This window comes from Tasmannia lanceolata, unplaced genomic scaffold (assembly GCF_043159265.1).
Source record: "Tasmannia lanceolata isolate RefF3 unplaced genomic scaffold, GAP_Taslan_0.1 ptg000019l, whole genome shotgun sequence".
Classification (NCBI taxonomy): Eukaryota; Viridiplantae; Streptophyta; class Magnoliopsida; order Canellales; family Winteraceae; genus Tasmannia; species Tasmannia lanceolata.
Window position 1 is genome coordinate 13,338,788 of NW_027518696.1, and position 24,162 is coordinate 13,362,949.

The window sequence follows — 24,162 nt, forward strand, 5'->3', positions numbered from 1 at the left end:
TTAATTATCAGATGGTCAATTTTTTTAAGTCCTCATTCCTTCACGTTTACACAATTCTTTTGTTTGTATAGTACTGGCTGACTAAAGTATGGCCATTGATATTTGCATCTATTGAAGCATGGGCATTTTATTTTATTTTAAACCTGGTAACTCAGGTTTAGATGACTTCAAATCATAGATTAAAAGCTTGAATTTCAGTTAGACTCGAAAGTGGGTTGAGTTGAGTCACCTCGAACAAGTGACCCATCACTCGAAATGAGATTATTTTGGAGCACATTTTCTTACTAATAAAAGGATATTGTAGATTTATGTCTATATTTTAATTGTAAAAGATACAAATACTACTAGGTGCAGCAGTTACTGTCATAATTTGCAATATAATAGAAGTGGAAGATTCACAACAATTACCGAGATTTTACTTATGTAAGATTCACAACAAGTCTACTCAATTTGCTAATGAGACTATTCGAATTGGGCTAGTTTAGAGTAGACTCAAGGAGTTTTTAACTATTCTTCAAATAGTCTATTGCTCTAAATTGTAAAATATGGCTCAAATCAAGATAGGATCAGAATCATGAAAATTGGAGTGTTGAGGTGTTGCAGGGTGAAGGCTTGATGAAATGGGAGAAGAGAACGAGGGCTCATTTAATAAGTTATATCTTTTCTTTTGCTGGTGGACTTATTACTAACAGTCCCAAATTTCTATTGAGAAACAAAAAAAAAAAAAACAGTGTTAGTAAAACCTTTTCTTCGATGCGGCGAGATGAGGCACGGACTAGGTCGCTCTCTTTAAGGTGAATTTGCACTTCTACGGAAACTAATTTCGGTGCAGTAGAACACAATCACCCCCTGAATACAACAGTCTATCTTTAAGAATCTGCATGTTCGAAGAGATTCGAAGCACACAAACACTCTGATTGCTCAAAAACAATGAGAAAGAGAAAAAGGATAACAGTAAAGAACAAAATAGAGAGCCTTTTGTTTCTGGTAGATTTTTTTGTATTCTGGCGTGTATGGAAAACGTAGATGAAACTTTATTTTTATATAGGGAAGTGTCCGTTCAATGCACCCTTTAAATTAGTAAAGACACTCTTGAAACGCCCATTAAAAAAAAGTGCCATTTTCCGGACGTTACAGATGTGAAAGATTGCGTGCCGAACGGTCTCGATGCAAAATAATGGCAAAATTATTTTGGCGTCGGAGGAAAAAAGCACCAAGAACGACGAAGTTTTTTATCCAATAACGGCGAAGTTCTTCTCATAAAATGGCAAAGAGAAGGGAGAAGTTAAACAGACAATAATAAAAAAATAAAAAAAATAAGGGGAAAAACTTCGGGTCAAACGTGCGGCCGGCCGAGTCTGGCCGGGCCAGGCAGTGCGTGTATCTAGTATAGCCAAAAGCCCACCGGATCCACTTGGTGGCTCATGCTCGTAGGCATCCATTTTTCCTCTTCTCATTCAGAAGACTAGGGCAGTGAAAAGTAATATATACCTATGAGCCTTTATTCTGCTTTCCAATGTGGGATTATTCACTTTTGGTGGGAAGAATGAAAACTCATATTTCAAAAGCAGTATGGCAGTTTTGTAAATAAAACAAACTTTTAGAAATACAAGTAAAAAATTCAAAATATTTTATTTTTTTCATTAAAATGCCAACATAGTCATACATGCTACTATAGTTAAGCTAGTCATATCTTAGTTGAGGTATCTCAGAAATTAGTCTATCAAGATTAGTAGAAGAAGATCCTCCTTTCAATACTACACGTCAAACAAGTGGAGCTCATGTTTATCAAAACACTTCGGCGTAGATATCATTTCCCTATATCTATGTTTTTTTATTTTAAAAGATACAAACAATATTAGGTGTAGCAGCTAAGGTTCTAAGATCTTACATCGTAAATGGAGAGCAAGTTCCAGGGCTATATATGTGAACTCTCATTCTCCCTGTGTAGACATGTTTTCAGCATCTCCAAGGGGCGAGGCCCACGGAGTGAGCCGGGCACGGTTAGCATGCTGGTTGGAAAACAAAACCAGCGAGGGTGGGAAATCCAAAAGTGGACAATATTTACACAGTGAGGTCAGGGCATGACAAAATGGTATTAGAGCCGTAACTATGTAGTACGGTGTGCCAGCAAGGACACTGGGCCTTAAGGGGGTGGATTGTAAGATCCCACATCGGAAAGGGAGAGAAAGTTCCGGGCTATATATGTGAATTCTCCTTCTCCCAGTGTAGACGCGTTTTCAGCAACCCCAAGGGCCGGGCCCCAAGGAGTGGGTTGGGCACGGTTAATGCTGCTGGTAAGAAAAATCAGAGAGGATGGGAAAACCTAGAACCCAACAATATTTACACAGTGAAGTCGGGGCGTGACAAAAAAGGTTGGTTAATTTGCAAGAAAATGGAAGTGACAGATTCAGAACAATTACTCGCTTTTACTCACTAGTTTTTGGCAAGTCTACTCATTTTGCTAATGAGATTTCAAATTGGTTGTCTTTTGAGCTGAATCAAAGAGTTTTTAGCTATTCTTCAAATATTCATACAGGCTACTAGAGTTAAGTCAGTCATGTCTTAGTTGAAGCACCTCGGAAATTAGTCTATCAAGATTGGTAGAAGAAGATCCTCCTTGTCTGGTAGCATTTTCTGCACTCTCCTTCCACTTCATAGCCTTCAATCTCATCTCCATCCCCTCCTCTCCTTCCATCGCTTCCCGGACAACGTGCTCGATTTCCTCTCTTTTTACATCATTACTGATCTCGACGCCTATTCCCCATTCATTGCATATGTAACGACAATTAGTCGGTTGATCGCCAAATTGTGGCCAACAAATCATGGGTACACCTCCACATATACTCTCCACTATGGAATTCCATCCGCAGTGTGTTAAAAACCAAGCTATCGAAGGGTGGGAGAGCACTTCCTCTTGTGGGCACCAACTTGCTATCAAACCCCGCCCTTCAATCTCTGTCATGAAATCTTGTGGCAAAATTGCTTGAACGTCAATCACAATGTTTCGCCTTATGACCCACATGAAAGGATGCTTTGTATTCGCAAGGCCCCAAGCAAATTCATTTAATTGCTGGCATGTCAGGGATGCAAGGCTCCCAAAATTCACATAAAGGACCGAAGCAGCCTCTTGCTTGTCCAACCATTTCAAACATTCTGTCTCTTCAATCCACAAGTTTGTCCTAGTGGATTTCAAAGAACTCTCAGGCATCCCACGACAATGAAATGTCAATGGGCCTATGGTATAAACACGATGGTAGATAGATCTCATAGCACTTAATACCTCATGTTCCAAGTCATCGAATGTGTTGAGAACAATAGCCGAAGCCTTGAAGCTATTTTGGATTTCCTCTACCATGAATTTGAGCATAGTGTTGCCGGGATCTGTTGTTCTCATTCTTGAGCAATCTTTGAGATGCATACCTCTCATACCTGGTATCCAATCAATGGTTCCGTTGTTCAATAAAAAATTTCATTAAGAGTTGGGTCGAAAAATTTTGAGCATGAAACAACTTATGCCTGACATAGCTATTTTTGTACTCTATGAGCACTTCATTCTACAGTTGAAAGAAAGAGTACCACCGTGGTGTTAGGCACTGATTCGGCTGTGGATACCTGCCTCTACTGTAATTTTTAGGGATTTGCTAGCCAATTTCGTGGAAAGCCATTTCAAGATGACGTTTGAATTAGAAAGCAGCCACATCAAATGAACAAGACAAAATATGCTGAAAAGTGAGCCTGTGTGTCAGTCAGCCGCGAAATGGCTTTCCGCAAAATTGCCTAGCATATCCCTAATTTATATATTAAGTATTAAAAATAAGATAGCATAAATTATCAACTGGAACAATGTTAGTGTCTGGTCTGAGCACTAAGATATTACAGATTATAGATATTACAGATTATAAATTGAATAAAAAGAACCAAGCCACTATAAATTGCATATTTTTATGTGTTTATAGAAAAATGTGTTATTTTCTTGCATGTTCTTCAAGTTGACGCGACCCACTTCGGGATTTGGAGTAAGTCGTTCAGTTTTTGAACTATGATCTAAACACGGCCTTTGTTACGGTCCCAAGTGGGGTTCTGCCTAGGTACGGGACTAGGTGGGACCAAACATGGTATGAGATAGGTTTAAAGGGCCTAGGCTAACATCTTCCAACAGCTCGGAGATCTTGGCATATTGGTTAGGTACTTAAGATTTTGTACCATTGGCAACAACAACGTCACGTGTTCATGCCAAGGTATGGGACTAGGTGGAACCCAACCTGGTATGGGATAGGTGCAAAAGGCCTAGCCTAATGCATTCCATCAGCTATGGAGCGTTTCATGTATTGCTTAGGTACCAAACATCCTAAATTTGCAGATTTCTCAATTCCAACAAGGCAAAATCATCACAAGATACCTTTGAGCAAAAGGATCCCTCTTTCGATCATCTCAGGAAAATGGATGAACCACATGAGACTACAAGCAGAGATGGGCCAAAACACGACACCAGGGATGCCATATTCTTCTGAAACTCGTAGAGTGAACGTCATGATCCCGTCAGAAACTATACAACTAACTCGAGGAAAGTTCCCTGATTGATTCAATTTCGTTACAATATTACGAAATGGAGAAAGGCAATTCTTCTGTGTGGAAAGGCAGAGCTTCCGAATATCTTGTGTGGTGTCTTCTTCAGATGACTCCATGCCATCAGTTATCGTTTCGAATCGGAATTCGTCGGATCCCTTAACGGAATCTGGGCCTCGAGATCTGACCAACCGTGTGTGGAAGAACTCAGTGAGGACAAAGGTGACATAGAAGCCTTTTGAATTGAGGAGCTTGGCTACTTGCATCATGGCGTTTATGTGGCTTTGTGCTGGGAATGGAACGCAAATCACATGTTGTTTTTCAATTACAGGAGGTTCCAATTCCATGTTTCAGATTGAGAGAAGAGTCTGTGAAATATGAAAAAAAAGATAGTATTCAAGAGAGATAACTAAAGAGTAGGCCACTATGCCATCTTCTTGTTAGAAGCGGGGAGAAGAGATAAGGTGTAAAAGCCATACGTTTGAGACGAGGAAAATGACAACTAGACACTATTGTCCCAAACTAAGTTCTTATCATTACCATCTGTACCGAAATTGGAGTGTGGTTGTTGTTAACCTTCACTTTTAACCCATATCAGCACGTTCATAAAATAAAGACGAAAGTGAAAATGACCTATGATTTTGTCATTTTCACTGTGTTTTGGCATCTTATGGGCATTAGTTCTCTTTTCCTTGTTTTCTTGCATAATTGAGATCAAGAGGATACATGCACCATAGAAATCTTCTTTGAACAAAATGTCCCCAAAAAAATTCACAAGAGGAAGATCCCAATGAAGAAAGTGAAGCAAACAATAAAATCGAGCCATGGCAGGAGGTTTAGAGAAAAAATGTCCCCTACTCGCTACCGAGGAAGGTCCAAAAATCCCAATTTATGTATCCTAGTACTCAAGTCCCAATTGAGTGTTGAGCCACTTTGCATCATGGATGATTTTAACAATTAATTGGGCCATCTCAATAGTTTCTGTTTCTAGGGGTATGAAGAAGCAGTTGATTCTTCTAAGATCGTTTGTATTCCCCTATCTTAGAAACTGAATCTAGGGATAAGGTTGGTGCCCTTTTCTCTTGATTGTAATACCTCTTTCTTTCTAATACACCAGTAAGGGTCCACCTTAACCACAGGCTACCTATTAGAAAAAGGGTTTTGCTAAAGAGTGCCCTAAGGGCACTTGTTAAGCAATACAGTTCCTAAATTCCAAACATCTTTTTCCGTGGACGGTTTTAGGGGTAGCCGAACCCTTACGAAGGCAGAAACAGTACCTGTCAGACTTTCACACATGTTTTGAGATTTTTCCCTCAAAGAATGCGAAAATTGAATTTCCCGAGGGCAATTAAATGATGCTTAACAAGTGCCCTTAGGCCACTTGTTAGCAAAACCCTAAAAAAACATAGCTGGCAAAATGTGATTCAGTAAAACACAGGATGGGAAAAATTCAAGTTGGGTACGGCAGTGAAAAACAAACACAGTAAAAGCGATTAAATACATGAAAAAACATCTTTGAGACGCTTAAAATTGGGAAATGATATCAGCACAAGCACAACCATTCTTACAATTCCCAAAAAGCTCTCACAAATTGATTAAAAAGGAAAAGACAAGCTGTGTATGTGCAATTATTAAAGAATGGTTGTCTTGATTAGGACTGCAAATGAGCCGAGCCGAGCCGAACTTTGGTGAGTTCCGGCTCAGTTCTCTTGGTTTGAGCATCGGCTCATGTTCGTGACAAGCTTTATATTATAGGCTCGTGTTCGGCTCGCCAAAATTCAACAAAGTTCAAGCTCAGCTCTTTTAATAAACGAACGAGCCCGAGCTGAGCTTTTAATGAGCCGAGCCGAGCCAGGCTCGAGCTTGGTTGGGTGCGGGTTCAGCTCATTTGTAAACTCATCTAATAAATAGCATTAAGTAATATATATATATATATATATATATATATATATATATATATATATGTGTGTGTGTGTGTGTGTGTGTGTGTGCACACAGGCGAGGTTTTTGAGTTACAGCTCAGATAGCTTATCTGAGCAAGCCACTATAAATACACCATCTACCATGTTGTTTGACTCATCCAATCCATTCATTCCATAGAAGTGACATAGATAGGGTGTTCCTAGAACAATCCATATTTATAGAAAATGCCTTCTAGAGTTCCAACCACAATAGAACTCTATTTGGCTTAATATATCCAAATTTAACTATAGATGAATTGGGCTTCACACTAACCATCTATATCTCAATAGGGTTGAGATACACTGATTACCCTTACACCCTTTACTGATGTCAATGGATAACTCTAGTCATTTCACTCTTAATCTCTTTCTTTAATCTAGATTATCGATCTTAGATCAATAATTGCCCACACAAGATCTTACAAAATGAACCAAGCCAATACAACTTGTATTTTTTATGTATTAATAGAAAAATATGCTCAAGTTGTTTTCTAGCCTGTAGTTAATTGTTGAATGTGTGAGTAGAGATAGTGTAAAAGTCGTACGTTTGACATAAGGAAAATGGCACCAGGACAAGCTTGTGTGCCCAAGCAGAGTTGCTAATCTTATCATTTGTACCAAAATAGGAGTGAGAAACAACTAATTTCTCCAAAAGCTTGGCTGTATCACATGGTATTATAGCAAAAAGTTTTTGAAATGAAATTTTACACATGTTTTGAAGATTAAATCTCAGAATATGTGTTTTTTTATCAAGGCATGTGAAAAATTAGGAATGATAGAATGAACTCAATGAAGGGCACCCTTGCAAAAACTATCTTCAAGGGCGCCCCCATTGGTAACTTTCAGCAAATTAAAAGCACTGCTAGGGAGACTGAGAATGGAACCCAACAAATCCCCACATGCCACATGGCATTGGAGGGCTAGTTTTGTCATTTTAACCCTTCTTGGGATTCGTCTTCTCTTGTTTACTTGAGCATGTGACGTATTAAAGTATTCCTCTAATGGGGATTCGTCATCTCTACCTTGTTTTCTTGCGCACTCGTTTTCTTGTATTTAGCTTACATTGTACTCGATGCCAAGCACGTGACCAATTGTATATTCGCCCCTTTTTCTTCCCCAGGCCACCCTGCACGTGACCAATTGTATATTCGCCCCATTTTCTTCCCCAGGCCATCCCGCTCTGTTCGTTTCAGAATGTGACAATCGATGGTGAGGGCCCCAACGCCAATAATCGGTTGGGGCCCTCACCATCATCCGTTGCCACAATCGGAAACGATCAGGGGTTTGGCGTAAAACGAGAAATAATAAATACACTAGATGGATGGGGGTGGCGCACGGAAGAAAAGTGGATGAATATATCACTTCCCTTTTCTTTTATAGGTAGGGCCCCAAGAATGTGGGACCACCATCTAATGTTGATGCTTGCAAATATGGTGGGCTACCAAGCACGCCAAGAGTAAAATCATTGGTCCCGCTTGCACCTTAAAATTGATCGTCAATAGGCCACCCTCTCCTTTTGATGCTGGTAGATATGCTAGACCCAACCATGTCACATGTAAAATCAAACTTTGGCACACAAATTTTGGCTGGAGGTGGTTCCGTATGTGGTATATGTCACACCTTTCACAAAAATTACAGAAAACCACACGTCCAAACAAGTGACTCATTTCTCGAAATGGGATTACTTTTTCATACTAATAAAAGAATATTATAATGGGGGCGTGGTTCGTGAGCTAGAGCTCAGCCTGCGCTAGAGCTTACAATACCCCATCTCCCATAGGTGTTTGACTCATCCAACCTATTCATTTTATAGCACCTCACATAGATAAGATGTTCCTAAGAAACCATCTCCATACCATAATCCTAACCATCCGATCTATAGGAGCGTAATTTCTAACCACCCATTTTAAACCTCCACAAATCATAACCCTAACTATAAACCATAACCATAACTATAACCTATAAAACTAATGGGTTGGATGACTAAACCAACTATAGGATATATGGTTTGTTTGTGAGCTCGATCTAGTTTAGGCTGAGCTCTAGCTCACAAACCATATATCCATTAAAGATATATATTTATATTTCATATTTTAAAAGATACAAACACTACTAGGTGCAACAGTTAATGGTGCTTCATTTTCAACATAATAGAAGTGGCAGACTCGGAACAATTGCTCAACTTTTACTTAGGAGTTTTTGGCAAGTCTATTCAATTTGCTAATGAAACTATTCGAATTGGGCTAGTTTAGAGTTGACTCCACAAGTTTTTAACTATTCTTCAAATAGTCATACATGCTACTGCAGTTCAGTCAGTCATAGCTTAGTTGAGGCACCTCAGAAATTAGTCTATCAAGATTAGTAGACGAAGATCCTCCTTGTCCGGTAGCATTTTCTGCACTCACTTTCCACTTCATAGCCTTCAACCTCATCACCTCCCCCTTCTTTCCTTCCATCACTCCTCGAATTACGTGCTCAATTTCCTCTCTTTTTACATCATTACAAATTTCGATGCCAATTCCCCATTCGTTGCATGTATAACGACAATTAATCGGTTGATCGCCAAATTGAGGCCAACAAATCATGGGTACACCACCACATATACTCTCCAATGTGGAATTCCATCCGCAATGTGTTAGAAACCAAGCTATGGAAGGGTGGGAGAGCACTTCCTCTTGGGGGCACCAACTTGCTAACAAACCCCGCCCTTCGATCTCTGTCATGAAATCTTCTGGCAAACTTGCTTGACCATTGGTCAAAATGTCACGCCTTATGATCCACAAGAAAGGGTGCTTTGTATTCGCAAGCCCCCAAGCAAATTCATTCAACTGTTGGCTTGTCATGAATGTAACACTACCAAAATTTACATAAACGACCGAAGCAGCCTCTTGATTGTCTAACCATTCGAGACATTCTGTCTCTTCAATCCACAAGTTTGTCGTAAAAGATTTCAAATGACTGTCAGGCATCTGATGGCAATGCGATGTCAATGGGCCTATGGTATAAACACGACGGTAGATGGATTTCATAGCACTTAATACCTCATTTTCCAAGTCATCGAATGTATTTAGAACTATAGCTGAAGCCTTGAAGCTATTCTGGATTTCCTCTGTTATGAATTTGAGTATAGTGTTGGCAGGATCTGTCGTTCTAGTCAATCGTGAGAAATCCACGAGACGGATACCTCTCATACCTGGTATCCAATCAATGGTCTCGTTGCTCAATAAACTCTCATCTGCATGCATATAAAATTTTCATGAAGAGTTGGGTTAAAATTTTGAGCACGAAACAAATTATGCATGAGATAGCTATTTTTGTACTCTGAGCACTTCTATCTACATTTGAAAGAGGACCTCATTGGCGTTGGACACCTATCCTGCCCTGTAAATATCGGAACCTGCTGGATTTTTATATTCAGTATAAGAAATAATCTGCATATTTCGCAAAAAGATATTTAGAGATTATAAATTTAGGGAAATGTTATCAACACAACCATATTTTGATATTGGCACAAACCCAGCTGTCTTTTCTTAAGTAATTGGCTGGTGAGACGCTTTTTTTGGGAAATGTAATAACCTTTTGACTGCTCTTTTAATACTAAAAGACAGAAGGGTTTGTGAAAGTATCAAAATAGGGCTGTGCTGATATCAGTTCCCTAAATTTATAGAGCATTAATTATTAGAGCCTCAACTACTTAGTTCTTAATTACATTTATCCTTGCTCAATTATTCGAACCATTTACTTCAAATCAGCAAAATCTACCTTTATTGGACGATTCAATCCTTCAAGCAAAATCCACCTTAATTGTACGTGAATACAGACCGTGCTAAACCAAAGTATAAGAGATAAATGGTGGCCCCCACTTGGACTTTTGGCCTCTCCTGTCCAATAATCAGTTTCATACCTAGAATGGATTATGAAAATCCAAAACAAGCAGGGCCTAAACATAATTTTGAGTTCAATAATTAGTTCTAGATTCAAAATCGGTTCTCAAATCCAAAACATACATAATATATGAGAGAGAAATGATCACATGAATCATGACACATGATCTTATAATGTTTCCTATTTGATCTAAATCATTCATGTGGTACACATTAAACTATAAATGAGCTACTAATAATTGTTTGGAGAGAGAGAGAGAGCTTATAGGACATTGGCAGCAACAACGTCAAGTGTTCATGCCAAGGTATGGGACCAGGTGGAACCCAACCTGGTATGGGATAGGTGCAAAAGGCCTAGCCTAATGCATTCCATCCACTATGGAGCGTTTCGTGTATTGTTTAGGTACCAAACATCCTAAATTTGCAGATTTCTCAATTCCAACAAGGCAAAATCATCACAAGATACCTTTGAGCGGAAGGATCCCTCTTTCGATCATCTCAGGAAAATGGATGAACCCCATGAGACTACAAGCAGAGATGGGCCAAAACACGACACCAGGGATGCCATATTCTTCTGCAATTCGTAGAGTGAACGTCATGATCCCGTCGGAGACTATGCAATTAACTCGAGGAAAGTTCCCTGACTGATTCAATTTCGTTACAATATTACGAAATGGAGCGAGGCAATTCTTCTGTGTGGAAAAGCAGAGCTTCCGAATATCTTGTGTGGTGTCTTCTTCAGATGACTCCATGCCATCATTTATCGTTTCGAATCGGAATTCGTCGGTTCCTTTAACGGAATCTGGGCCTCGAGATCTGATCAAACGTGTGTGGAAGAACTCAGTGAGGACAAAGGTGACATAGAAGCCTTTTGAATTGAGGAGCTTGGCTAGTTGCATCATGGCGTTTATGTGGCTTTGTGCTGGGAATGGAACGCAAATCACATGTTGTTTTTCAGTTACAGGAGGTTCCAATTCCATGTTTCAGATTGAGAGAAGAGTCTGTGAAATATGAAAAAAAGAAAGTATTCAAGAGAGATAACTAAAGAGTAGGCCACTATGCCGTCTTCTTGTTAGAAGGGGGGAGAAGAGATAAGGTGTAAAAGCCATACGTTTGAGACGAGGAAAATGACAACTAGACACGATTGTCCCAAACTAAGTTCTTATCATTACCATCTGTACCGAAATTGGAGTGTGGTTGTTGTTAACCTTCACTTTTAACCCAGATTAGCTCGTTCATAAAATAAAGACGAAAGTGAAAATGACCTATGGTTTTGTCATTTTCACTGTGTTTTGGCATCTTATGGGGATTCGTCCTCTTCTCCTTGTTTTCTTGCATAACTGAGATCAAGAGGATACATGCACCATAGAAATCTTCTTTGAACAAAATGTCCCCAAAAAAATTCACAAGAGGAAGATCCCAATGAAGAAAGTGAAGCAAACAATAAAATCGAGCCATGGCAGGAGGTTTAGAGAAAAAATGTCCCCTACTCGCTACCGACGAAGGTCCAAAAATCCCAATTTATGTATCCTAGTACTCAAGTCCCAATTGCGTGTTGAGCTACTTTGCATCATGCATGGATGATTTTAACAATTAATTGGGCCATCTCAATAGTTTCTGTTTCTAAGATCATTGGGCCATCATGGTATGAAGAAGCAGTTGATTCTTCTAAGATCATTTGTATTCCCCTATCTTAGAAACTGAATCTAGGGATAAGGTTGGTGCCCTTTTCTCTTGATCGTAATACCTCTTTCTTTCTAATACACCGGTAAGGGTCCACCTTAACCACAGGTTACCTATTAAAAAAACGGTTTTGCTAAAGAGTGCCCTAAGGGCACTTGTTAAGCAATACAGTTCCTAAATTCCAAACATCTTTTTCCGTGCATAATATTTCTGGGACCGAGCTAACCAAGGTCGGTTTTAGGGGCAGCCAAACCCTTACGAAGGCAGAAACAGTACCTGTTAGACTTTTACACATGTTTTGAGACTTTTTACCTCAAAGAATGCGTAAATTTAATTTTCCGAGGGCAATTAAATGATGCTTAACAAGTGCCCTTAGGCCACTCGTTAGCAAAACCCTAAAAAAAACATAGGTGGCAAAATGTGATTCAGTAAAAAAACGGGATGGGAAAAATTCAAGTTGGGTACGGCATTGAAACAAAAAACTCAGTAAAAACAATTAAATACATTGAAACATGAAAAAACATCTTTAATACACTCAAAATTGGGAAATGATATCAGCACAAGCACAACCATTCTTACAATTCCCAAAAAGCTCTCACAAATTGATTAAAAAGAAGAAGACAAGCTGTGTATGTGCAATTATTAAAGAATGGTTGTCTTGATTAGGATTGCAAATGAGCCGAGCCGAACTTTGGTGTGTTCGGGCTCAGCTCGCTTAGTTTGAGCATCGGCTCGTGTTCGTGACGAGCTTTATACTATATGCTTGTGTTTGGCTCGCCAAAATTCAACAAAGCTCGAGCTCGGCTCTTTTAATAAACGAACGAGCCCGAGCTGAGCTTTTAATTAGCCGAGCCGAGCCAGGCTCGAGCTTGGTTGGGTGCGGGTTCAGCTCGTTTAGTAAACACATCAAATAAATACCATTTGAGTAATATATATATACACACACACACTAGTGAGACATCCCATGTGATGCACGGGGAGTGGGAAAACATTATATTTAGCTTCTCATGATAGATAATAGAGAGACTGCATATGACAGAAACCTTATAGACCAGAGGGTTGCGATCATCCCATCGAAATGATTTTGGGGGCACAACCTATTTGCGTCGCGGCCCATCAAATGGATGGCTTGGATCCCTATGGCGTTGACCGCAAACTTTATTTGAAAAATCTGGGTGGGCCTACAATTTGGCCTTAATGTTAATGCACGACCCACACCATAGGATGATCGAAACCATTCATTGATGGGCCACAATGGAAATAGGCCGTGCCCCAAAAATCATTTCCATTGGATGATCACAACTCTCCAATCTATAGAGGTTTCCCTAATATGCAGTTTTTCGTTAGATCGGAGGGCTATGATTATCAAATGGAGGGTTTGGATCATGGGGCGGTGCGTACAATTCATTTTGAAAAATACAGGTGGGGCCTACCTCATTCAAAGATTTGAAGAAATTAATATTTGGGCCCACCAACTGCGGGGGATAGACCAGTTCAAATATTTGAAGAGATTAATTTCTGAGCCCATCAAAAAGATTTTGAAAAATATGGCAGGGTTTGACCCGACTCGTAAGGGTCCGAGTGACACGGGCCAGGTCAAAATGACCCGGAAAAATTTACGGGTCACGAATCTTGGACCCGTGCCCGCCCCAAGAACTGTACGGACCACATCTCAGGTTGATCCAAGCCGCCCATGTGATGGAACACAACATCAACAGGTTGTGCCCCAGAAATCATTTCCATACGCTGATCCTAGCCTTCCAATCGATAGAGGTTTCCATAATATGTTGTTCCTCTTACATCGGATGGTTAAGATCACCCTATAGATTTTTTATTAAAAAAGCATAAAGGAGGGGGGTAAGATTGAAATTATGTGGCTTTCATGGGTGCCTTTGTTAAAAAGCATGAAGGAGGGGGTAGGATTGAAATTATGTGGCTTTAATGGGTGCCTTTGTTAGAAAGCATAAAGGAGGGGGTAGGATTGTAAATATGTGGGTTGAATGGGTGCCTTTGTTAAAAAAAGTCAAAAAAAGTGATGTGTAATTCTCACAGATTTTTAAGAGAAATTCAAATAATTCCCTTAGGCTCTGTTCCCTTGCCTTCTTGAGAAAGGAAAGGAGAAGAAAGTAAGCCAAATTTTCCCGTGATTGGACATGATTTGACATTTTCCGCCGTTCACTTATTTTCTCGGGAAAGCATAATTACACAGGTGGAAAATATAAATAATGACGTGGAAAACGAACTTTCTTGCACTTTCCCTCTAAATTTTCTCACCAAAAGGGTGAGAAAATCACTTTCCTGAGAAAACCACTTTGCCTGCATACTTTCTTTTCCTTTCTCGGCCAAGTGAACAATGGAATTTTCTCACAAAATGAATTTTCTCACAGTTTCTTTTCCTTTCTTTTCCGGTTTTCCACGTCAGATTCTTTTCCTTTCTTTTCTTTTCCTGCTGCTAGAAAACAAGTGAACAGAGCCTCTCTCTCTCTCTCTCTCTCTCTATATATATATATATATATATATATATATATATATATATATATAGAGAGAGAGAGAGAGAGAATAGAGTTCCTAAGGTATCACCTCATATAGTTTATATGAGGTGGCGCTCACAAAACATAAGGGGCCCACATTTTTGGGGTGATCCAAACCACTCATTTGAAAGGCCCTTAGATGGATATGGTGCCTACAAAAAATCAGGTCCATAGGATCATTCTAACCCTTCCATTTATGGAGGTTAAAAATGGGCAGATTTATGGAGGTTTATACCCATCCATTTCAACCTCCACAAATGGAAGGGTTAGGATGATCCTATGAAGTTAATTTTTTGGGCACACCCTATCTATGTGAGGGCCTATCAAATGAATGCTTTGGATCATCCAAACAAAATGGGCCCCTTATGTTTTAAAGCGCCACCTCATATAAGCCATATGAGGTGACACGTTAGGAACTCTATTCTCATATATATATATATATATATATATATATATATATGTGTGTGTGTGTGTGGGGGGGGGGGGGGGGGGGGGGCGAGGTTTAAGAGTGAAATGACTAGAGTCATCAATTGACATTAGTAAAGGGTGTAAGGGTAATCAGTGTATCTCAACCCTATTGAGATAGAGATGGTTAGTGTGAAGCCCAATTCATCTATAGTTAAGTTTGGATAAATTAAGCCAAATAGAGTTCTATTGTGGTTGGAACTCTAGAAGGCATTTTCTATAAATATGGGTTGGTCTAGGAGCAACCTATCTATGTCAGCCTCTATGGAATGAACGGGTTGGATGAGTCAAACAACATGGTAGATGGTGTATTTATAGTGGCTTGCTCAGATAAGCTATCTTAGTTGTAACTCAGAAACCTCGCCCCTTAGGAAACGTTTTCTACTCCTCCCGCTTAAAACACCGTTCGATGAAAATGGAATTGATCTCAGCCATACGGTTGAAAAACCCATTTTGTAACTCAAAATGAGAAAAACCCTCATCGAAGCCTCTCTCTCGCTGTGTCTCTCTCGTTCTCTCTACCCTCTCTCTTAGCCATACGGTTCAAAAACCCATTTTGTAACTCAAATGAGAAAAACCCTCATCTCAGCCTCTCTCTAGCTGTGTCTCTCTCGTTCTCTCCACCCTCTCAGAGACGAAGCAGCCATCATCTCCACCCTCAGAGACGGACCGCTCTCTCTCTCTCTCTCTCTCTCTCTCTCTCTCTCTCTCTCTGTAAGTTTCTTAATTTTTCCTTTATAATGTATAAATGGGTGGATATTATTCTGAAAATCCCTCGAAAATGTATAAATGGGTTTTCTTCAATCCCTCGAAAATCTGTAAATGGGTTTTCTGAAAATCCCTCGAAAATCTATAAATGGGTTTTCTGAAAATCAAAATGTATAAATGGGTTTTGTGAAAATCCCTCGAAAATGGAGTTTCGGTTTTCTGAAAATCCCTCGAAAATCTATAAATGGGTTTTCTGAAAATCAAAATGTATAAATGGGTTTTCTTCAATCCCTCGAAAATCTATAAATGGGTTTTCTTCAATCCCTCGAAAATCTGTAAATGGGTTTTTTGAAAATCCCTCGAAAATCTATAAATGGGTTTTCTGAAAATCAAAATGTATAAATGGGTTTTCTGGAAATCCCTCTAAAATCTATAAATGGGTTTTCTGAAAATCCCTCTAAAATCTATAAATGGGTTTTCTGAAAATCAAAATGTATAAATGGGTTTTCTGAAAATCCCTCGAAAATCTATAAATGGGTTTTCTTCAATCCCTCGAAAATCTGTAAATGGGTTTTCTTCAATCCCTCGAAAATCCTGGTTATGGCAGTGGATTATTCAGCCATTTTGGGGATTGTTGGGCTATTTTGTGCAAAAAAAGTTGAAAACAACTCATTTAAAGCCTGTATAAATGGCTGGAATTTCTTTTTCTTGCTTATGCCATTGGATTTTTTTAATGGAGTTTTTTTCTGGTAATGGGATTGGATTTTTTGAATGGATTTTTTTCCCTCATAATGGTGTTGTCAAGCTTCCAGATAAAGTTGAGGTATCATGATGCTAGAAACTTCATCATTCTAAAGATGTTTAATAAATTCTCTTTATCATTTTTTTTTCAATCAAGTACCTCTATAAGCATTGTTCCCTTCAGCAAATGCCTCTATTAATGTTTACATTGAAACATTAAAGATGAAAGACGAATTTTATTTTTTTTAAGAAAATGTGTACATAACAATTGTTAGTGGTTGTATTTGTTAGAAATTGAGGGTTCATTTTTTAAGGAAAATTTGTACTGAACAATTATTATATGAGGGTTCATTTTCTAATATTTAATTTATTTTTTGCAACTAGGTAAAAGAAATTGATGGCTTCATCTTCCAATAGTGATGGAAGGTCAACCCTGTTCAGAGTCCCCGTGCTTCTATGTAAATGTAAGAAGAAAGCTACTCTGAAAATAGCCGAGACTAATGTGCATGGTAATCAAGAACGGGTCTTCTACTCATGTCATTTCAACGTAAGTAAAGATGATTTCAGTGATATTTTATTTGTAGGCAATTTTAGAGGTTGAACTGACATCTGTATAATGCGTAGGATGGTATTACTTGGAGATGCGATTATTTTTTATGGGTGGAAGATGTGTTAAAAAAACCCGGATTTTAGGTGTGAATGGCAATCCAATAACCATTTGAGAAGGTTGGGAGAAGAGATAGGTGTAGACACCCCATTTTGACTGGACCCAAGTTCGTGTTGCTTGTGCGAAACCTCGTCAAATCAGTGAGCTGGGGTCCCAAATTGAACCCTGGGATAGCTTAAGGTCTCCCTCAGGTCTCCGTAAAATTTCGTCGAGATCCGAGCGCGTTTGCTCAGTGAACAGGTCAAGAGAGTAAGCGCAATACGGACCAGAAGGAGGGTGAAACATCTGAAAGGGGGTTGTCCGTGAGAAAAAGGGAGTTAAATATATCATTTATATGAAGAAGGGGGGTACATAATCCCGTTCAGGTCGCGCTCGATTCGCGCGCCCATCAATGTTTGCGCACCCATCAAATGGGGAGTGCCGATATCAACAGCCATCATATAAATATATATAAAAATCATCGAAAAAGGGAGAAAAAACTGTTCATTCTCGTCTAAACAGAGAAGAGAGAGAGAGAGAGAGATCCGGCCGATCATCTCTTCCGGCGAGCTTCTAGCCGGAATCCGGCAAATCTGCCGGGCATCTGACTCATACCCGCTTCCGATCGTCTCCTTCATTCTCTTCTCACCGACTAATCTACCGACCTAAACCTTATCATCTTCTCCAGTTGGATCTGCGAAAATTCTGGTAAGAACTCTTTTTCTCCGTTTGATCTCTGTTAAGATCTGGCCAAGCCTTTTGTTCACTCAACCGTTATAGATCTCTTCTTATCTTCATCCTTCGTAGCAGATATCGCTGTTTTCTTATCACTTAGAAACCCTAAATCCGTTCTATCTCTAAAAACCATAGATCTACGTACCTAAACCATAGATACATACCTTTTGCTGTTAGATCTAAAATTGAGTTTCTCTCCCCTGCCTTAGATTTTTTTTTTGTTCGGAAATTCCAAATCTAGATTTTTTTTTCGGTTAGATTTAAGCCCTAATTCGAGCATCATTCACTTCTTTTACCCTATTTGCTCGAATTTTCTGTTGTCTTAGTTTATCTCTGTAAGAACCTTACAAGAGCTCAGATCTGAGAGGAGATTGATTATATAAGGAGATTTGGACAGGGTTGAGATCTTTCTTTCAGGCTAGATTCGCTGGAATCTGGTGATCTGCTATCATAGACATTTTTAAATTCTCTGAATCTCATTTGCTCAAGCAGATTTCATTGCAAGCTCCTAAAAATTCCGATGAGATCGTCATCTGAAATCTAATCGTATACTCTTCTCAAACGGTGGTAAAGGTCAGTCATTAAAGGAAATATTTATGATGTTCCAGTTAATTCCTAAAGATCTATTTAATTTAGAGTTAATTAATGCTTGTGGTTGATAGTATAAGCTAGACCTTGCTGATTCTTAGCGCTTTGTTCATGATATGTTCTTCATTTCATTTTCAATTTTGGACTTTGTTATGCACAGCTAAAGATTTGGATGATCATACTGAGCCTTAATTACAAAATCAATATGCCGATCAAGTAAAAAAAATATAGTGAAAATCTTGTTATTCCCATTGCTTGTTTCATTTAGTACCCTTGTTCAAGATGTGTAGATCTTAACGATGTCAGTTCATCTGTGTGTTGTCCAGCTTTAATTCTGTTTTTTTAATTTGCATTAGTTGCCATTAGTTGCTTTTGTTTCTAGAAAATGATACTAGCACAACTATAGTTAATTGCTTTATGAGCTTTACTGATTTTCATATTGTTGTTTTCCTTTTGGTTTAATTGAATGATCATGAGTGTTGTGACCCGTTAGAATAATGAATTGTTATAGGTGATAGTTTATAGATGAATGAAAATCCTTGTAAAAAAAAGAAAGAAGGGGTGTTGAAGTTGCTTCTGTTACACTTCTGTTAAGACCGACTACTCCAGTAGGAGTTAAGAATTTAGCAAGCCACTTCGGGTATTGTGAAGTTGGCCTTTGTCGTTGAGGCCTCCCTGTGGCTTGAAAAAGTAGTAGAAGATCGCATCTTTGGCTTCAAGATACGAAGCTTTTTGAAGTGTTAGGCTTGCTTAGATGAGGGCGATGAAGGCGATAGCCCAAGCCCATCTTTAGGTGACTCTCTCAATCCAAGTAGCGCTCCCCTCTTTTGTTTAGTAGGCCTACCCAACCTTTTGGATTTCTTTTAACCATTTTTTTTAAAAGAACCCTTCTCTGGGCAATGATAAGGTTACTTGGAGCCCGTCTTTGTGTTTTGTGGCTCACCGTTTTTTTTGCACTTGAATCTGCACAAGTTGATGCCCCCTGTTATGCACCAAAATTTATAAAAATCAGAAATATCATTGCATGCATTTGTATAATTTGTAGAAAATTTAAGATTCTTCTTTTATGTTAAGTTTTGAGTTAGGTTCTGAAGATGAATGGACTGTTCAGGTGAGACTATCTTGAAAGCTTATCATACTTATTTTTTTATTTTAAATAAATGGTTTAATTGAAGAAGGAAATCAGATGATCTGCACTATTCGATGTCCTTGACACGAATATCGTCTGATTTCAAGGCGGTTTGTAGAAATATTATACGTGTAGGAAATCAGATGATTACTTTGGCATCATCTGATTTCATTGGAGTCCCCGTATTGGGGTTTGTGGTTGGCTTTGAAGTGTTTGATATTGTTTTTACTTCATTAGGCTACCTAGCGGCTGGTCTGGGCTAATTAATGTTGTTTATCATGCTATGATTGCTATTATTACAGGTTGTGTACTCTTTAGTTATAAGTCTTTCTTTGCTTAGTACTTGATTTGTTTATATAAGAATTGAATGGAAATTTGAGATTGCCCAGTAGCTCTTTTCTGCTCTCTTGGTGGACTAGCGCAGTCTTCTAGACTTCTTTAGATACTAGAACCTATACTAGGAGGCATATTCTGTCTCATTAGGAAATCCTCATTTGGAGGCAAGCCTCATTTTTAGCTTAACCTCAAGGAGGTTGCTTTGATTTTGATAAATGGTGTACCCATAGGAGGCATGCCTTGCCTCATTTAGAGAGCCTTTGAATCATTCGTTTGTGTGGTGATGTTATCGGGGGAGTCTTTGACTCATTTGATCTTTATTGATGTTATTAGGGAGTCATCTGTCTTGGCTTTGTAAGTAATTAGCCTTTAGAAGGCCTGCTTTGCCTCATTTGTAGAATCCTCTCTGAGGTTGCACCTCAATTTGTTCCTCTGTTAATTAGAGACCAATTTGGTCAATTAGTTGTCTTAGCCTTGCTTACCCCTTGCAAGGGCAATGATAAGGTTACTTGGAGCCCATCTTTGTGTGTGTTTGGGAGACCCGCCCGGTCTCATTCTCTCGCTAGTTCTCCTCTTTGTGCGTCGTTTGGTTTTTGGGAGAACACCATACTCGGCTTTGCTTCATACTCCTACCCTTATGGGGTACTGGGCGCACATTTGTTGCACCCTAGGGCTAAGTAGCTGTCCGGCCCGGCTGGGTGTTTTACCTCTGCCAAATGTGCAAATTCTTGTTCCTTTTCTTTTAGGGAGTCTCTGACTCATTTATCCTTTAGTTGGTGTTAGTGGAGTCTTTGACTCATGTTCCTTTTCTTTTAGGGAGTCTCTGATTCATTTATCCTTTAGTTGGTGTTAGTAGAGTCTTTGACTCGTATTTCCTTTTCTTTTAGAGAGTCTTTGACTCATCTATCCTTTAGTTGGTATTAGTGGAGTCTTTGACTCGTGTTTGCATTTCTTTTAGAGAGTCTTTGACTCATTTATCCTTTAGTTGGTGTTATTGGAGTCTTTGACTCGTGTTTCCATTTTTTTTAGAGAGTCCTTGACTCATTTATCCTTTTAATTGGTATTGTTAGAGTCTTTGACTCGTATTCCTTTTCTTTTAGAGAGTCTTTGACTCACTCGTCCTTTAGATAGCAGTATTAGAGAGTCTTTGACTCATTTCCCTTTTTTTTCTATAGTTGTTTTTAGGAGCTTCTCCTTAGTGTTGTCATTACTCTTGTTTGTTGGAGACTTGCCCAGTCTCATTGGAGCTTTACCTTCTGGGTCTTAGATCCTTTTGTCATCTTTGATAGTTAGCTTGCCTGGTTTAGGGGTTTCCCCTGTTTGCCCTAGGGTTTAGCCCTAGGGTTTTGCTTTGTGTGTTCCCTTAGGTCTTTGACCAAAAGGGTGAAATCAGAAATTAAAAATCTAAAAACATCAGAAATTCGAAATCCAAAAACATTTGAAAAGCTTTAAAACCCAAAAAACATTAGAAATTTGAAACTCAAAAACATTGGAAAAACTTTAAAAACATCAAAAACATAAAAAAAATATCAAAAATCTAAAGTGTTGAATGTTTTAGAGGTAGCAATTAGGAGAGTTCGTTTCGAACTACGTTGGCTTGATCCTCTTCCACGAGGTATGTAGCGCAGCTTGGGATTTACATCCCAAGTCCAGCCAAACTTTTTTGTAAATAAATGTTTTAAACCTTCTTCAAAAACCTTTAAAATCTTGTTTTCAAAAGATCTTCATCTAGAGTTAGGAGTTTCTCCTAGATAGAGAGTTTTAGAGTTAGGGTTTTTCTTTTGATAGGTTGTTTGATTGTTTGTTTGCTGTGTGTTTGTTTTAGAGTTAGGGGTCTGTCCTAGAGTTATAGGAGCGCCTCCGTCCGGTCAGTCGGCGATACATATCGCCGAGTGATGACTAGAGTAGGATACGCTAGTCCACCTTTGGTTTTCCTTAGGAAATACAGCCTAGTTACACATAGGTTGTAGGAACCACCTGCATTAGCTTAGGGCTAATCTGCATTTAGTTAGGGCATATAGGGTGTCCTAAAATCCACAATTCACTGGAATTTAAATAATCGTACAAGAAACTTTAATAACTAGTCCGGTCTTTTAGATCGAGTCTAGGATAGAGGGCTAGGTGTCTTAGGCATCATAGCTTATAATAGGCGCGAAGAATTACGTTGCCTTGATTCTCGTGGAGGCGGGGATATGTAGGCTTCTTTGGATGAATACCAGACCATCCGAGGACTCGGGCTAATAATTTAGAGTCTTAGGATTTGTTGTATTGTTATTATATGTTTCGATGTGTTTTCTTACTTTATCGTACTGATCTTATACCTTTAGCTATAGCTTGCATGTGTTTGCACATCAGAACTTAGACACCCATTAGGCTTGTCACCCATAACCTAGCTATGCTTAGGTGACACATCTTTCATTTTATTTTATGTGTGCTTATTATTTTTATCCTCAGGAAATGCATGCTTAGGTAGACGACTCCTGGGGATTATTCCCATTTCACATGATTTTTACCCAAACTTCTTTGGAGTTAATAATAAATGGCATAAGAGACCAAGTGCTTGCACTCGGACGAATTGGGGGTGCTCTCAGACCTTCCCCATTCGTAACCAGGCACGAACCCATATATATTCATGGTTATCCATTGCACAGAGGATTTGATTTTAGAGTTCCATGGCATATCCATGGATGGCGACTCTGAGTTTATTTTAGGTATGTCTCGGTTTCGAGCCTCGGTTCCGGATCAAGACATATCTCTTTCTTTTTACATCGCCACTCGTGCTATGCTATGAGGGTGGCATCCGTTTCGAGAGTTCCCTGGTAGAGCTCTCCTTCACACGTGGATGATCCAGAGGGTGTTAGGGGACTCGTTCCCTCGCCTATCTCGGATCGGGGTCTACAGGCTGGCGACTCTGCTGGGGAGTTTTTGAAACATTGCCTAACTCTGTTAAAATGCCATTTTTACTAACTTTGGAGAAATTTGGGTTAAAATCATTTTAAATGGGAACCTTTTCGCTTAGAATCCAGGGGCACCAGATAGGTGCATAATTAAAACAAGGGTTCACACACCACTTTCAACCATGCATGTATTATCTGTTTTGTGGTTACTTTCTGCTATGGTTTGCTGTGAATATACTATCAGATGACCTATTCGAGATACTATGAGTAGGAGCCGTGAGGGCTATACCCGCCTTCTAGTGCCACCGCACCAGTAGTATACTCAGCACCTGGACACTTCGTGTGTAAAACGGACATAGTTCGTACACTGGACTCTATGTCACAGTATACAAGTAACTATGCACCTGGCCAGGTGGACCTCGCAGCGGTTGCCCTTCTATATATTGCATTGTCATTTTTTTTATTATTGTTTTTCATTGTTTTTCATTATTGGCTCCACGGGATAGATTCAATGCGTACCCGACTGGGATGTTATTACACCCTGATGGTACTGTTGAATCTATTTCCAAGCTATGCGCCAGCGCTGCAGCCGTAAACACTAGGTGTGCTTGTGTTTACAGCAGCCGATGAGCAGTGAAGCATACTATGTATAACACTAGGTGTACTTGTGTTATACATGTTAAGTATGTTTCATACGCATAGTACCCATTAGATTGAGTCTGGAGCCCTACTTTGTTTTTATATATTATGTATATACTTACTGACCTAGTGAAATCCAACTAGGAAGTACCCGTGTTTTTATAAGTATATTGCATTCATATAGGATCGAACATGTGTTGCTCACACATGTGGAGCCTAGAGTTAGGAGCTTTGCCCCATTTGTAAACTAGGGTAGCTCATTTTACATGGCTACAGCACGGTCCTAGTACACTTATCAGTCTGTCTTGAGTCGAGATTTTCTTGACTCAGCTAGATTTATTAGGGCTGGTGCCCCTGGTTAGGATTTGTGTGTATGTGTATATACCTATATATACTGATTATGTATATTAGGGTTCTTCTTTTAATCAGAGATTCCTTATTCCTTTCAGTTGGTTATATCCATTCCTTATTCAGATCTAGATCTGGTCAGTGGCTTTTTACCGCCATTACCTTGGCCAGGTTTGGTCCTTAATCTGTTGATTTTAGGGTTTGACCTATTATTGTATATTCTCACCTTTGGTTAGTCCATCAGTTGATCACCTTTCTTTGGTAACCATCATTCATATACCTTTGATTGAGCTAGGGTGATC

The 24,162-nt window shown here is 39.2% G+C and overlaps 2 protein-coding genes across 2 annotated transcripts; both read right to left on the reverse strand.

The window, feature by feature from the left end:
• Positions 1–2,409: 2,409 nt before the first annotated feature.
• On the reverse strand, positions 2,410–5,099 carry LOC143853451 (7-deoxyloganetin glucosyltransferase-like). The gene is made up of 2 exons (XM_077363217.1): positions 4,403–5,099; positions 2,410–3,432 (listed from the first exon to the last, which is right to left on the reverse strand). Exons 1-2 carry the CDS (start codon positions 4,914–4,916, stop codon positions 2,555–2,557), a joined length of 1,392 nt encoding a protein of 463 aa, XP_077219332.1. The 5' UTR covers positions 4,917–5,099; the 3' UTR covers positions 2,410–2,554.
• Positions 5,100–8,643: 3,544 nt separating this feature from the next.
• On the reverse strand, positions 8,644–11,576 carry LOC143852843 (7-deoxyloganetin glucosyltransferase-like). Its single transcript, XM_077362466.1, has 2 exons — positions 10,881–11,576; positions 8,644–9,765 (listed from the first exon to the last, which is right to left on the reverse strand). The coding sequence occupies exons 1-2, from the start codon at positions 11,392–11,394 to the stop codon at positions 8,843–8,845; spliced, it is 1,437 nt and encodes a 478-aa protein (XP_077218581.1). The 5' UTR covers positions 11,395–11,576; the 3' UTR covers positions 8,644–8,842.
• Positions 11,577–24,162: the final 12,586 nt, after the last annotated feature.

What these genes read in the sequence shown, in the direction of transcription:
- LOC143852843 (XM_077362466.1), bottom strand. Translation starts at nt 11,394, where the DNA reads ATGGAATTGGAACCTCCTGTAACTGAAAAACAACATGTGATTTGCGTT. An exon ending in AGGGATCCTTCCGCTCAAAG is followed by an intron (nt 9,766 to 10,880) that starts GTATCTTGTGAT and finishes ATATGCATGCAG; the next exon opens with ATGAGAGTTTATTGAGCAAC.
- LOC143853451 (XM_077363217.1), bottom strand. Translation starts at nt 4,916, where the DNA reads ATGGAATTGGAACCTCCTGTAATTGAAAAACAACATGTGATTTGCGTT. An exon ending in AGGGATCCTTTTGCTCAAAG is followed by an intron (nt 3,433 to 4,402) that starts GTATCTTGTGAT and finishes ATTGGATACCAG; the next exon opens with GTATGAGAGGTATGCATCTC.